The 16,655-nt window shown below is 41.9% G+C and overlaps 1 protein-coding gene across 4 annotated transcripts in view; it reads left to right on the top strand.

Moving 5' to 3' along the window:
• The window catches only part of FAT3 (FAT atypical cadherin 3), a gene marked incomplete at both ends in the record, with an annotated part of 338,041 nt that overhangs the window by 252,807 nt on the left and 68,579 nt on the right, over window positions 1-16,655 (top strand). For all 4 annotated transcript variants that reach the window (XM_082485358.1, XM_082485356.1, XM_082485357.1 and 1 more), the window contains 3 exons: window positions 2,038-6,111; window positions 13,423-13,619; window positions 14,640-14,793. In XM_082485358.1, coding sequence (XP_082341484.1) covers window positions 2,038-6,111; window positions 13,423-13,619; window positions 14,640-14,793 — 4,425 coding nt within the window. The remainder of the gene's footprint in view (window positions 1-2,037; window positions 6,112-13,422; window positions 13,620-14,639; window positions 14,794-16,655) is intronic.

The raw sequence follows: 16,655 nt of genomic DNA, 5'->3' as shown, positions 1-16,655 counted from the left end.
GACCTTTAAAGGTCATCTAGTCAAACCCCCCTGTAACGAGCAGGGACATCTTCAACTAGACCACGTTGCTCAAAGCCCTGTCCAACATGACCTTGAATGTTTCCAGGGGTGGGACATCTACCACCTCTCTGGGCAATCCGTGCCTGTGTATCACCACCCTCATTTTACAAAATTTCTTCCTTACAACTAGTCTAAATCTTCCCTCTTTTAATTTAAAACTATTACCCCTTGTCCTATCGCAACAGACCCTATTAAAAAGTTTGTTCCCATCTTTCTTATAAGCTGTCTTTAATTACTGAAAGGCTGCAGTAAGGTCTCCCTGGAGCCTTCTCTTCTCCAGGCTGAACAACCCCAACTCTCTCAGCCTGTGTCTTCATAGGAGAGGTGCTCCAGCCCTCTGATCATTTTTGTGGCCCTCCTCTGGACCCACCCGAACAGGTCGAGAAGCTCAACATGAGCCAGCAATGTGCAATTGCAGCCCAGAAGGCCAACCATAACCTGGGCTACATCAGAAGTGTGGCCAGCAGGTCAAAGGAGGTGATTCTGCCCCTCTACTCCACTTTCCTGAGACCCCACCTGGAGTACTGCATCCAGCTCTGGAGTCCCCAACAGAAGTAGGACATGGACCTGCTGGACCGTGTCCAGAGCCACAAGGATGATCCAGGGGCTGGAGCACCTCTCCTATGAGGAGAGGCTGAGACAGCTGGGGCTGTTCAGCCTGGAGAAGAGAAGGCTCCAGGGAGATCTTTTTGCGGCCTTCCAGTACCTAAAGGGGGCCTACAGGAGAGCTGGGGAAGGACTTTTTACTCGGGCATGTAGCGACAGGACAAGGGGGAATGGCTTTAAACTGGAAGAGGGCAGGTTCAGATTAAACATTAAGAAGAAGTTTTTCACTGTGAGGGTGGTAAGACACTGGCCCAGGTTGCCCAGAGAGGTTGTTGGGGCCCCGTCCTTGGAGGTGTTCAAGGCCAGGCTGGACGTGGCCTTGGGCAACCTGGTCTAGTGGGAGGTGTCCCTGCCTATGGCAGGGGGTTTGGAACTCGATTATCTTCAAGGTCTTTTCCAACCTAAACCATTCTATGATTCTGTGATTCTATGTCTGTATGCTTATACCTGCCATATACACAGACAGCGTCCTATACTTTAGGCAGGCACTCAAGGAACCAGCAAAATATGGATTGCTTAATAAAGGTGATCTCTTATTACAGGGTAGGGATACATAAAAAAGTTTTGAATCTTTCTTGCTAAAGAAGAGCTTGACAAAAAGACTAAAAAGAATGTAAGAGCCCAAAGAAGGTCCTTGATCCAAACTCACTCTTTTCACCTTTATGCAGTCAGTGATATCCCTGCTTTCATGTTATAACAGACATTTCATGACATTTTCTGCTAAATCTCATTCATCTAGATTCATTGTCCTCAGAGATCATATGATAAACCTTTGTGCTGCAAGATACTTGAATCTCTTTTCTATGCTATTTGTTCTGTTGTATTTTTCTAAATGTCACTTCAACCTTTTTATATTCAGTTCTTTGAGTCTTGAACTACTGTAATCTTCTCTATGGTTGCTTAATATCCCCTTCAATTAAGAGCCTGAGTTGTTATCCATTTGTCGTGTAATTGGCTTGTTAGCCTCTGATCTAGTTTCTTTGCCTTAGGTGTACATGTATTTGACTAATTCCCATAATTTAGGGATGCTTTTTCCTACTTCAGTAGGAGTTACGTACCTGCTCAAATGTTGATACTCAGAATCAAGATATGGATAGCAGCTCCTCAGTTTCTGAAGGTTTAAACACCTATACCATCTAGTGAGATGCCTGATTTTCAGAAAGGAAAGCTGGAAGGTCCTTTAGAATTCTTTTCTGTTTTTTTTGTTTTTTTTTTTTTTGGGGGGGGGGGGGGGGTTTGTTGTTTGTGTTTTTTTTTTTTAAAAAAAAAAAAAAAATCTTCCTTTAGCAAATTACAGGTAATTGCTCCTAGTTTACATTATCCAGTGCATTGTATTTCATTTCTAATTTGTTTCTGATATTTGTGTTTTAGGAAATACGGGAAACACATTCAAGATTGAACCAGTTTTAGGGATCATTACGTTACTGAAGGAGCCAGACTTAACCACAATGGGACAGTTTGTTTTGTCAGTTAAAGTGACAGATCAAGGTTCTCCACCGCTGTCTGCAACAGCAATTGTGCGGATATCTGTGACAATGGCAGATAACTCCCACCCTAAGTTCACTCTCAAAGAATACCAAGCAGAAGTTAATGAAAATGTGGATATTGGTACTTCTGTCATCTCTCTTTCTGCAATCAGTCAGTCCACGTTAGTTTATGAGGTTAAAGATGGGAATGTGGATGGAGTCTTCACTATAAACCCATATTCTGGAGTGATCACCAGTCAAAAGGCCCTTGATTATGAGCATTCTTCCTTCTATCAGCTCATCGTACAGGCAACAAATATGGCAGGCATGGCATCGAATGCCACTGTGAACATTCAGATTGTTGATGAAAATGATAATCCACCAGTTTTTCTCTTCTCTCAGTACTCAGGCAGCATAAGTGAAGCTGCTCCTGTAAATAGCATTGTCCGGAGTGCAAATAACAGTCCCCTTGTGATACGTGCCACTGATGCTGACAGCAACCAGAATGCTTTGCTTGTCTACCAGATTGTTGAATCTACTGCAAAAAAGTATTTCACGGTAGATTCCAGCACAGGTGCCATCAGAACAATTGCAAATTTAGATCATGAAACAATAGCCCACTTCCACTTCCACGTGCATGTTAGAGACAGTGGGAATCCCCAGCTTACAGCGGAGAGTCCGGTTGAAGTGACCGTTGAGGTAACTGATGTCAATGACAACCCACCAGTCTTCAGCCAGGCTGTATTTGAGACAGTCTTGCTTCTGCCCACCTACGTTGGTGTTGAGGTTCTCAAAGTCAAGGCTACAGACCCAGATTCAGAGATCCCTCCTGAGCTAACATATAGTCTAATTGAAGGCAATATGGACCATTTTTTAATTGATTCAAGCACAGGGGTACTCACCATTAAAAACAATAGCCTCTCCAAAGACCACTATATGCTGATAGTAAGAGTATCTGATGGGAAATTTTATAGCACTGCTATGGTGACAATAATGGTAAAAGAAGCCATGGATAGTGGCCTCCATTTCACACAAAATTTGTATTCCACTTCTATCTCAGAAAACAGCACCAATATCACCAAGATTGCTGTGGTGAACGCTGTCGGTAACCGCCTCAATGAGCCGTTGAAATACAGTATATTAAACCCAGGCAACAAATTTAAAATCAAGTCTACCTCAGGAGTCATTCAGACAACTGGCATCCCCTTCGACCGAGAGGAACAAGAGCTGTATGAGCTGGTGGTGGAAGCAAGCCGTGAACTAGATCACCTTCGTGTCGCTCGTGTGGTGGTGAGGGTTTACATTGAGGACATAAATGACAACGCCCCAGTGTTTGTAGGGCTTCCATACTATGCTGCTGTGCAAGTTGATGCTGAGCCTGGTACCCTGATATATCGAGTGACGGCTATTGATAAAGATAAGGGTGAAAATGGTGAGGTGTCCTATCTTCTGAAGGAAGACTATGGACATTTTGAAATTGATAGAGGAACTGGCAGTGTCACTTTAAAAGAAGCCTTCAATTCTGATTTGTCTAATATAGAGTATTTGGTTGTCATTCTTGCAAAAGATGGCGGTAACCCTTCCTTGTCTGCTTCGGTAGAGCTGCCCATTACCATTGTTAACAAAGCGATGCCTGTATTTGATAAGCCCTTCTATACGGCTTCTGTGAATGAAGATGTGGAAATACACACGCCAATTTTAAGCATAAATGCAACCAGTCCAGAAGGCCAGGGTATCATTTATATCATTGTTGATGGAGATCCCTACAACCAGTTTAATATCGACTTTGATACTGGAGTTCTGAGTGTCATCAGCCCACTGGACTACGAAATAAATTCTCTTTTCAAGCTGATGGTGCGAGCCAGTGATGCCCTCACTGGCGCTCGAGCTGAGGTCACTGTGGACTTGATCATTAACGATGTGAATGATAATCCTCCAATTTTTGATCAGTCGGCTTATAACGCCACTTTGTCTGAAGCATCTTTGATTGGGACTCCTGTACTGCAGGTTGTTGCTACTGATGCTGACTCTGACAATAACAGGATCGTGCAGTATCAGATAGTCCAGGACACCTTTAACAGCACAGATTATTTCCATATAGACAGCACCAGCGGCCTAATTCTGACAGCCCGGATGCTGGATCATGAACTCATACAGCAGTGCAGCTTGAAAGTCAGAGCAACCGATAATGGGTTCCCACCACTAAGCAGTGAGGTTCTTGTTAGTATCTCAATAACAGATATGAATGACAACCCTCCAGTTTTTAACCAGTTAATATATGAATCGTATGTGAGTGAACTGGCACCTCGGGGTCATTTTGTGACTTGCGTCCAAGCCTCTGATGCCGACAGCTCTGATTTTGACAGACTGGAATACAGCATCCTATCAGGAAACGATCGGACCAGTTTTATTATGGACAGCAAGAGTGGTGTTATCACGCTTTCCAACCATCGCAAACAGAGAATGGAGCCCATGTACAGCCTAAATGTCTCTGTGTCAGATGGGCTGTTCACCAGCACAGCTCAGGTGCACATACAGATCCTTGGGGCCAACCTCTACAGCCCTGTGTTTTCGCAGAGCGTTTATGTTGCAGAGGTTAGAGAAAATGCTGCTCCTGGAACTAAGGTAATCCATGTGAAGGCAACAGATGGCGATTCAGGTGTATACAGCCAGATAAGCTACTCCATAATAAATGACTTTGCCAAGGACCGATTTTTGATTGATAGCAACGGGCAGATTCTGACAACTGAGAGGTTAGACCGGGAGAACCCGCTGGAAAGTGACATCGGTATATTTTTGAGAGCCCTCGATGGAGGTGGCAGGACTACGTTTTGCACTGTGAGAGTGATAGTAGTGGATGAGAATGACAACGCTCCTCAATTTATGATGGTCGAGTACAGAGCAAGTGTCAAAGCAGATGTTGGGAAAGGTTACTTGGTGACCCAAGTGCAAGCAGTAGATCCAGACGATGGGGCCAATTCCCGAATTACCTATTCTCTGTATAGTGAAGCCTCCGTTTCAGTAGCTGATCTGCTTGAAATAGATCCCGACAATGGATGGATGGTCACCAAGGGTAGCTTTACCCAGCTGAAAAACACAGTTCTGTCATTCTTTGTCAAAGCAGTTGATGGAGGGATTCCTGTAAAGCATTCGCTCATTCCTGTCTACATCCATGTTTTACCCCCAGAAACTATTTTGCCTTCCTTTTCTCAGCCCCAGTATTCTTTTACCGTAGCAGAAGACACCCTCATAGGTAGTACCATTGACATTCTGCATGTTTTGCCTAATCAGGGTGCTTTGTATAGCACAGTTAACGGTGAGCTGACTGAAAACAACAAAGATGGGGTTTTCATCATAGAGCAAGACACGGGGCTCATAAAACTGGATAAGAGACTTGACCACGAGACAAATCCTGCTTTTCACTTCAAAGTTGCGGCCACCATTCAGTTAGACAAAGTAGACATTGTGTTGACTGTGGATGTGGAGGTTAAGGTATTGGATGTAAATGACAACAAGCCCATGTTTGAAACGGCCAGCTATGACGCTATAATAATGGAAGGGATGCCCATAGGAACAAAACTTATGCAAGTTAAAGCGGTTGATGCAGACTCGAGTGCAAACGGACAGGTCACATATACACTTGCAGTGGAATCAGAGCTGGAGAAGATCACAGAAGCGTTCACCATTGATAGCAACAGTGGCTGGATCAGCACACTGAAGGATCTGGACCATGAAAAGGATCCTGCTTTCACCTTTGCAGTGGTGGCCTCAGATCTGGGGGAAGCTTTATCCTTGTCATCAACCACCTTGGTCTCAGTTACTGTGACAGATATTAATGATAATGCACCGGTCTTTGAGCATGAAGTGTACAGAGGGTCAGTGAAGGAGAGTGACCCCCCAGGGGAAGTTGTGGCTGTTCTTAGCACCTGGGATGAAGACACGTCTGATGTCAACCGGCAGGTTAGCTACCATATTACAGGTAAGAAACAACTTGCGTGCTTTCTTCCCAAAACCAGCTTTCCTGAAGAAGTGCGCATGTGTCCAGTTTTAGGTGAATGTTTAGCAGGGTTTCAATTCAATTATCGCTGTGAATCAGGCAATTGCATCTCTTTCTGCTGTTTTTTTTTGTTTGTTTGTTTGTTTGTTTTTTTAATTTGGACAGAATTTGCAGCAGCTAGCAAAGCTGAAAAAAGGGTAAGGGAGTGTGTGTCTATTTGTCCGAGTTATTCTCTCTCTAATTTCCAAGATTAATGCTTCATGATTTGCTGCAGTGCAATGTAGTGTGACCCATCAACCCATCGTAATTGATGTGTCAGCGTGGAAACCATCATGACTTAATGTTTCAGACAAGGGAAGAAGAACATTTTATTCTTAAGGAGAAAATCCTTACATTGCCAAGCATTTAACATTTTTTGAAATAGTATTTTTCTTTCTCAGATAGGAAAGTGCATGCAGGAGCCACTTTGAAATACCACTGTTGGGGGGGTGAGGAATGAGTTGGAAGGGAGGGGGGGGATGCCGTTGTCTTATCAGCACAGATTTCTGGCCAGGGAAATAGTAATCCACTTAGAAGCACTAGTTAGCTGCCATGCATTGTTATATACAGCATAAGGCAATTTTGACTACATTACTAACATATTTTTCAAAGTGTGGTAACATTGCTCTTTCCTATTGTGCTATATTTATTATCATTCTTTTCTCCTAGATTCAGACTGGCTTTTGTGTGAGTATGTTATGAATGATGGGGTGCTGAAGTTATTTTTTCTGCCTACAGTTTGCATTGTCCAATAGATTTTGTTAGGGAACAACTTTGTCACAACCTTCACAATCCAAGAGCTAATATTAATTGCATATTATTAACCAGATTATTGGACAAATCCACATTTTTCTCACTGGATAGAATTTGGATGACACAAGACTGCATGAAAGTAGCGGGCTACGGGCAAAAATGACTTAACTAACTGGATAACAGTTTGTATATTTTGCTCTTGAGGATGAGACTCCTTCCTTAGCTTTCAAATTGGAAATGGCTGTGGGATGGTGTGTAGGGAAAGGTGTGATGTTCCAATTAGCCATAGATTGTCTGTGTTACACATCAGAAGTAGGATCATTTTCAAAGCAGCCAGAAGTTAATTCTGACCACTTACATGAAAGTCTGGATTCAGTTTAAAGGTTTTCAAAGACTATGTGGTTATAGTGTGACGTGTTGTAGGATACTCAACATGTGACATGTTGTAGGATATTCGAAGTAGAGGCAAAAATAGTCTTGTGGATAAAATACAGTATTTGCAGGCTTTGGGTAAGGTGCATTAGCTGCCAGTGCCTCAGTTCCCACATACCTAAAAGTAAATTATTAGTGCCTCATGAAAAAGATTTGGTGATATCTGAAGGAGTTTGGGGATCCCAGTATAGAAAGTACTATAGGAAATATAAGCCTTTCATGTTTGTAACAAAGATATGTTAGTATACCATGACCATTAGCTGCAGGTACTGTTTTCTCTTTGTTCTGAAGTCTTTCAGTCTTCTCTCATAATGAATTCTCCTTCTAGTTGCATAACATTTTCTTCACATTCCTATGCTGTTAATTTAGCAATAACTGGACTTTGGAATAATAGCCGTCAGCTGTGACTCAAAAATTATAGATGATTTTGTACCTTGATTTCTATCACCGTTTAAAATACATCAGATATTTTGCTGGCATTTTAGTTTCTGAAAACACTAGATGTCAAAGCCCAAAAGTTTCTCTAATGCCTACTGTACAATTGCTAAAGTGTATGAGCTCAGAAATTCCACTGTCTTTGAATATATTCTTTGAATTTGGGAAATGCACATGGAGAAATTAGGTTCTTTTGATTAAAATGTCGAAACATATTAAAGTATAGTTTAACTAACAGAATAGTCTATTCACACTTTATCCCAAGTTGAGCTCAGGAACTGCACTTGAATATTTCATGAAATCAGATTAGCTAGACAAATATTCAAATGCTCCAGCTTTCCGGAGGCATTTTGAGATGTAGAAACTTCTGTGAATACAATAAACAAACTCTGAGGAAAAACAGGACACTGACAAAAAGGGAGAAAAAAACGAGTTGTGAGAATAACATGTGGATCCACCAAAAACAGCTCTGTGCAAATGCACCTGGAGAAAAGTAGAACACAGAAGATAGATGGAAAAAAATCATCATTTAGGAGATGAAAGAAATAAACATTCTGAGTCAAATGTGATCACTGAAGAACCCTTTGCACTCTTTTGAGAAATACAAACACTTATTGCAGTCTTCTGGTCAACTTTGAAAAGGGGTTTATTCACCACATTCTGGTGGATAAATATATATTCTGGCAAGTAGTTGCCATTTTCAGATCCCCCTTCATCTGCATTTGATGGTGGGGGAAAAGATTTTGCACTTACCCTTTGTTATTTGTAGTTTGATAGCAGCTGGAGATGTTCACAAAGGCAAAAGTACGATATATAAATCTTAATAGAAAATCAATAGGAAGTGAGATGACACAAATGCACTTAGGGAGCACAATAGTTTTCTTTTGAAGGCTCTTTTAAGGTCATGGGCTAAAACCAGGGCTGCACTGATGTTTGGCTGGGATGTCTAGCCAGCCTAGACCCAGCCAGATATTACTGAGATTTAACTGTGGTAAATTAATAAAAACCACCGGAAAAAAGTCCGTTGCTAGGACTTTGGTACAGTCAAGTCTTTTGTGTTCCTCAGTGATGTTAATTAGGCTCCATCAGGCTCATAAATGTAAGGACAAACAATAGTCTTCAAGCCTGGTTCAGCTGAATGCAAGGAAGATGGACAGTGTGTTTTTGAAGAAAGAACTGGCATTGTACGCAACAGGTTTTTTTCTGGGTTGATTGCCCAGTATGAGCAAAGTGACATTTATTTTTGTTTGGTTTTATTTTATATTTGAGATCCTGGAGTTCTGGAGAAATGGATGTTTCAGTGTTTGGGGAGGACTTGTGCTGCAGGCTGAAGAACAGTGCCTGCAATTTTATGATAGCACAGCTAAGAGGATTGGGTGTATCATTTCGGCAGCACAGTAAACATGCAACATCTTAAACTGGGGGTGGGGGATAAACCTATTGATTTTATGTGATGCAAATGCCTAGAGTTCTAATTGGGAATTGAAACTATCTAAATAAATGCATAAATATAAGAGAGAAACTAAATAAAGAAGTTAGTAAATATTCAGTTCCCCCTCCCAGATTGGGACGTTGCAGTGAAAACCGATACTGTTGGCTTCTAGTTTTCAGTTCCCTTTTAGCTGTTACAATTCCCTCTGTGTGTGCATTAGTAATGATGTGTGTCAGGATTTGTTTATTTTGGATCACTATGTCTCTGCATTTCATTTGTATCTGGCCGTTTTCTTTCTTTTCTTAAACTTGAGCTTGATTTGGCTTTGTACTATTTGCTGACTAGGGAGGGAAGGAGAGCATTATTTAAACTTCAAGTAACAAAAGATAAAAGATAATGCTGATTCTTTTAGCCTCAAAGCCTTTCTAAAAAGTTACTGGAGTGTTTTTTGTAGCTAGCACTTCACTGTTGTGACATTCAAAGTAGAACATAAGAAAACTGCCAAAAGATTTTAAAGAATCCATTAATGCATGTAGTCAGGAGGCTTCCGTTTAGAAAAGCTACATTATTCAGAGCGAAAAACTAATTAATTAGAACGCCCCTAGGAAACTGAATCTGCTTACATATATTAGTGAAAAAGTTAATTAATCACTGCAGAATGAGATCTGCGTCGAGACATATGTATAAGTACTAGAAAATGGTTCCCTGGGCCACAGAGTCGATTTTTTTTTCCATTTTTTAACTGTATTTCCTTGACGATATTTTAGTGTTTACATTTCATTATTTCTGTTACACTTTATAGTACAACTTCCACCGTTGTCTTCCATCAACAAAGCATATAGCCAGTCCTGAGAAGCAAAAAAAAATGAAAGGTAGCGCTAATGAAAAAGGCATGCAGAAAAACTGTTACATGTTTGCTGCTTATTGCACAGGTTTCTTGGTCATTGAAATTGATCCTTTTCTAGTGGAGTAAAGGGGGAAAAAAGGGATTCCAAGGACCTTTTTTATATATATATACTCCCCAAATTCCTATGTATGATTTAAAAGCCATTCCATCAACAACAAAGCAACAGTGATTTTAAAATTGCTCCAAGCTAGTGTTACCGCCAGCCATAAAAGCCACCAGCTGATTTTAATTAGATTTTACCTTTCCTCTTTTCTTAGAAATGGGATACCCATATCTTGAGTGTATTGCTTCATAGTTGCTCGGGACACTTAATCATTTCCTTTTACAAAAGGACTAATATGCAGAAAAGCACTGATTGATATCATGAAGCTAAATAAGAACATTTAAGACCATTTCCATTAATGGTTTACAACATTAAACCCACTATGACAAGATTGCAGCCTTTTATAAAGGAGAGTTAAGCTTTTTTATGCTGGTGTTGAACTGAATAGAGAGAATTTAATGTCAGTCAGCAGGGGTCTACCTTCTTTGAAGTCACATTAAGACTCAAGCCAATGGACAGATTCTTATTGCCTTGGATGTATTCAGATCTGGCCCGTAGTGCGCGTTGACATACTGTGTCACCCTCTTTAGGAGAAATGTGTTTATATCACACAACAGATTAAACAAGGTTTAACTGAGTCCTCTGATGATTATTCCAAACTGTCATAGAAATCAGTGGGAAAATTGACATCGGCTTGGTTTTTTGATCTACAAAGGTGATTTTCTATCAACAGAAAATATCTGTGTTTTGATATATCAGTTTTGTGCTCTGTATGACTAGAGGGCCTTTTATAATTATAACGCATATCTGACTAATTTTCTGGAAATCTTATTCATTACAGCATGCTTTTTTGACACAGTTACAGCTAGCAGAAATGATGATGCTTAAGAAGAAAGATTTGCCTAGCCTGCCTCAACTGACTTACTTTTCATATTAAATAGAAACCAGTCTATCTTGTCATTGGTAGCTAATGAAGAAGGCATAGATTACAGCCTGTGACCTCTTTTCTGCTTTTTGATGTAGAAGGAAGGTATGAAATGTGCATTAGACTTTTTTTGCTTACTTTTGAGCTCAGTTTCAAGTTTAGATCTTCTCTGCCTTGTTTTTTTGCTAAGGAGGTCCCTGGGAACTGACAGCATTGTGACATCAGAAGCAAAACCAGTGACACCTAATTGCTTGACAGCAGAGGCAACTAAAAAAAAAAAAATCAGCATTGGATTTTTTAAAAAAAAATACTCAAATATTCAACACAAGTACTGGAGAGGAAAGTTTAAGAACCTGGTCTTTCCACTGAGTTTGGACAGATCCTGACACACGTCAGGACCCTGAACAAGCTGTGAGCAGAAGTATACTAGCATGCTTCCCATTCTTGATCCTGTTACAAGAAAGAATAGACATTCCCTTAATATTTTTATACCATCTTTATACATGAGAAACATGGAAAGTAGTTCTCAGATTGCATTTCTGCATGGGAGAGCACAGGAGAAAGCTTAATTTGGTGGGGAAAGAGCTAGTAGCGGGTTAGCTGGAATTAAAATTCACCCAGTGGAGCAGAGCGATGCTTTTTCTATGTCTTCGCACAGTTTCTATAGCACTTGAGTTTGCTATAACTACAGTGCTCTAGCCTAAATCACTAAAAGTGCAGGTATGTTTTTACAGACCAAGGTTACGTTAGACGCTGGACAAAAAAGACTGGGTAGTTGGCTTTACTGGTTTTGGCTGGGGTAGATTCAGTTTTCTTCATAGCAGCTGATATGGGGCTATGTTTTGGTTTTGTGACCAAAACAGTGTTGATAACACAGGGATGTTTTACTTATCGCTAAGCAGTGCTTACACAGAGCCAAATCTTTTTGTGCTTCTCACACTGCCCCACCAGTGAGTAGGCTGGGGGTGCGCAGGGAGTTGGGAGGGGACACAGCCGGGACAGCTGGCCCCAACTGACCAAAGGGATGTCCCATACTGTATAGCGTCATGCTCAGCAATAAAAGCTGGAGGAAGAAGGAAGAAGGGGCAACATTCGGAATGATGACATTTGTCTTCCCAAGTAACTGTTACGTGTGATGGAGCCCTGCTTTCCCGGAGATGGCTGAACACCTGCCATGAATTCCCTATTTTGCTTTGCTTACGCTCACAGCTTTTGCTTTACCCATTAAACTGACTTTATCTCAACCCACGAGTTTCCACACTTTTTCCCCTCCAATTTTCTCTCCCTTCCCTCTGGTTGGGAATGAGTGAGCGGCTGTGTGGGGCTTAGCTGCCTACTGAGGTTAAGCCACAACATTGGTCTAAGAGATTTTTCTGTCTGGTCGATTGGGCTCAGAGAAAAGTGATTGAAGGTGGTTTCTTCATGGAACTGTACCATTTCAGATGACAGAGTAAACAACTGTTGGAAACATTAACAACGACCTTGCCCACCTTCATTATTGTACTCTTCTGCATATGACATGTCCTCCCTTCCTGAGGATAATGTGGACTAAAACTTTCCCTCTGCCAACCTGCTTTTGTCACCAGGCAATTTAATGATGTAGAAGAGCAACATTGCCAGGTTCAGTGTTAGTGTTACTACACGATAAAAAGCTGTTCTGCTTCGTCTCCTGCGCTCCTTTCGCTAGCTTTCACTCTCAGATACATTTGATCTAATTGTACTGCTTATCTTCAAACTGCTCCTCAAACGACCTCTTGTTAGGACTATTTAATACTAATGTGTCTTCCCGTGTCTTGTAAACTTTTTTTAAAACTAGAATTTTAATGAGCAGAAGAACGGCGCAGCTGTATGATAAAGCTTTCATTAGAGGATTCCTTAATAGAACCCACTTCCAGTCCTTGATTGCATAATCAACAGCTAATGAAATTGTCTTGGTAACAAGAGCTACGGTGTATTACATCCTCTCCCGAGACTAAGTGGAAAGACAATTGTACCAGCCTGAGAGGACTATTGATTGTTCACAGTTTGAATTTGATTGCCCTTACGGGGAACTAAACAAGAGATCATCTTCAGCTCTGCTAAATGGATTTTGTTTCCACTGAAAGTTATTGGTTCAGTTTCATACAAGGCGTTCAGGGGGCAATAAACACAGGGAGTGTAATCTCATTACGGATTTCCTGAGTCTGCGAGTTTGAAAGCACCGATCACTGTAAAACAAATGACGGCTGCTTAGTCCAGGTCCTCTGCGATGCATCTGTGTGTTTAAACCTGGTGGGAGTTCTGAAGGGACACCCCCAGCCCATTGCGTGTTGCTTGTCTCGTTGCAGGAGGGAATCCCAAAGGGAAGTTTGCTCTGGGACTGGTTCAGAATGAGTGGAAGGTTTATGTTAAAAGGCCTCTAGATCGAGAAGAGCAAGACGTTTATTATCTGAACATCACCGCTACGGATGGCCTCTTTGTAACCCAAGCTGCTGTAGAAGTGACCGTCACTGACATGAATGATAATAATCCAGTTTGTGAACAGGTGAGTTAGTCGACTCGTGTGTTGAAAGAGATGGTTTCCCTATGGGTGTCCCTGCTATTTACAGGTATTCACTGGCAATGCTCATTTTCATCCTTAAGGTCCTAGTTGAGGAATCTGGAGTGATCTTGGAGAAGAGCAGGATGAAACAGTCCTGTGAAGCCAAGATGAAAGGATAATGGTCTGGTAAAGGCTGCAGAGGAGTCTTCTCCACAGTGGCCTTAGTTGGCTTCCGAAAATATTAAGCGTTGTGAGGTGGCACTGGGCAGCCACTCCTCCCCTGCAGAAAAAATGTGCTTTCCCTTTATAACCAATGTGGAAATGTTTTCAGTCGAGTTTCACTCCAACCTTCCTTAACCTTTCAGATGTCAGAAACCCAGTGGAAAAGGCAGAAGAATGCAGCTTGCTCTCATGTTGTTGGGCATGCATGTAGTGTGGCCTGATCACAGCTTTCACAGCGCTAGCTGTCTCTTATTCTGTGGAAAGGCAGTGTGGGGAACTGATATTGCTGCAACAGAAAGGTCTGTGTGAAAGAAAAGACATGGCAAACCCCAGAGTTCCCTAACAGTTCTGCGCACAGAATCTTTTATATATCTGTGTGTATATACTCATATAATTCCCATCATTACATTATCACTGATGGACTACTGTCATTGCAAGCACCACTCTGGGGAATCACAGTGTATCTACCTCAAACACTGCTGGATGAGGTGATAAAACCAGTTACCTTCATTAGCTCGCTCATCATAGTTTCCATTTCATGGGTGTTGATGAAACAAACAGAAGATGATAGAAAATGAGACCACATTTAACACCTAAGAGGAGCCCTATTAAGAGTCGTAATTTGGCATTGTTTTTGTGACACCTCAAAGCTTAGTGGTGATTTGAATTTCTAGGAGTGTGTTACGTAAAGGAAAATTGTTTCCTATATAGGAAGATGCACTACAGAGATTTTAAAAAAAGGTTGTGCAAAGACTATAAAATACTGTTACAGCATAGCTTACATTTCTGTTTTGTCTCTAGGTTGCATACACAGCCCTGTTTCCTGAAGACATTCCATCAAACAAAGTCATTCTTAAAATCGGTGCTAAAGATGCTGACATTGGGTCTAATGGTGAAATTCGCTATTCTCTCTATGGTGCTGGGAACAATAAATTTTTCTTAGATCCAGAAAACGGTAAGATGACAATTGAATGTTTCTGAATAACCTTCTTAAACCCTTGACATCAGTGGGTGCTGGTTTCTTTCACTAAAGTTAGGTTACATTTGGTTATCAGCCAGGTGTTCCAGTTATGGCAGCTGTGGATGACCACTTCAGTGGTGGTGGTAGGAAGGAGAAAGAACAATGTGTTTGTTGGCCAGGTTGAATGTTATAATCAGAACAATGGATACCAACCCTTTCATTTCCCTGCCAGACCTCAAGTTAGGTCAGACGTATCATAGAATGGTTTGGGTTGGAAGGGACCTTTAAAGGTCATCTAGTCCAACCCCCCTGCAATGATCAGGGACATCTTCAACTAGATCAGGTTGCTCAGAGCCCTGTCCAACCTGACCTTGAATGTTTCCAGGGATGGTGCATCTACCACCTCTCTGGGCAACCTGTTTTGGTGTTTCACCACCCTCATTGTAAAAAATTTCTTCCTTATATCTAGTCTAAATCTTCCGTCTTTTAATTTAAAACCATTACCCCTTGTCCTATCACAGCAGGCCCTGCTAAAGGGTTTGTCCCTATCTTTCGTATAAGCCGCCTTTAATTAGTAGTTTAGAATCACAGAATCATAGAATTGCTGAGGTTGGAAGGAACCTTTAAGATCATCAAGTCTAACCACTAACCTACCCTGACAAAAAACACTTCTAAACCATGTCCCCAAGTACCACATCTACCCTTTTTTTAAATACCTCCAGGGATGGTGAATCCACCACCTCCCTGGGCAGCCTATTCCAATGTTTAATAACCCTTTCAGTGAAAAAGTGTTTGCTAATATTCAATCTAAACCTCCCCTGACATAACTTAAACCTATTTCTTCTCGCCCTATCACTTGTCACCAGGGAGAAGAGGTCAGCCCCCACCTCTCTACAACCTCCTTTCAGGTACTTGTAGAGGGTGATAAGGTCTCCCCTCAGCCTCCTCTTCTCCAGACTAAACAACCCCAGTTCCCTCAGCTGTTCCTCATAAGATTTGTCCTCCAGACCCCTCACCAGCTTTGTAGCCCTTTCTGGACATGCTCCAACACCTCAATGTGAGGGGCCCAAAACTGAACACATTATTTGAGGTGGGGTCTCACCAGTGCTGAGTACAGGGGGATGATCGCTTCCCTAGTCCTGCTCACCACACTATTCCTGATACAGGCCAGGATGCTGTTGGCTTTCTTGGCCACCTGGGCACACTGCTGGCTCATATTCATTAATTACTGAAAGGCCTCAATAAGGTGTCCCTGGAGCCTTCTCTTCTCCAAGCTGAACAAACCCATCTTTCTCAGCCTTTGTCTTCATAGAGGTGTTCCATCCCTCTGATAATTTTTGTGGCCCTCCTCTGGACCCGCTGCAACAGGTCCATGTCTTTCCTGCATTGAGATCCCCAGAGCTGGATGCAGTACTCCAGGTGGGGTCTCACCAGAGCGGAGCAGAGGGGTAGAATCACCTCCCTCAACCTGCTGGACACACTTCTTTTGATGCAGCCCAGGATAAAGTTGGCCTTCTGAGCTGTGAGTGCACATTGTTGCCTTATGTCCAGCTTTTCATCCCCCAATAACCCGAAGTCCTTCTCGACAGGGCTGCTCTCATTCCCTTCATCCCCCAGCCTGTATTGATACCAGGGATTGCCCAGACCAAGGTTCAGGTCCCTCTGGATGGCATCCTGTCCCTCAGGCATGTCAACTGCACCATTCAGCTTGGTGTTGTTTGCAAACTTACTGAGGGTGCACTTGATCCTACTGTCCATGTCATTGATGAAGATATTGAAGTACTGGTCCCCATACAGAGCTCTTGGGGACACCACTCATCATTAATCTCCAACTGGAAGTTGAATCATTGACCACC

This window comes from Vanellus vanellus (genome assembly GCF_965231255.1).
Source record: "Vanellus vanellus genome assembly, chromosome: 1".
NCBI lineage: Eukaryota > Metazoa > Chordata > Aves > Charadriiformes > Charadriidae > Vanellus > Vanellus vanellus.
This window is presented reverse-complemented; position numbering and strand designations above follow the sequence as displayed.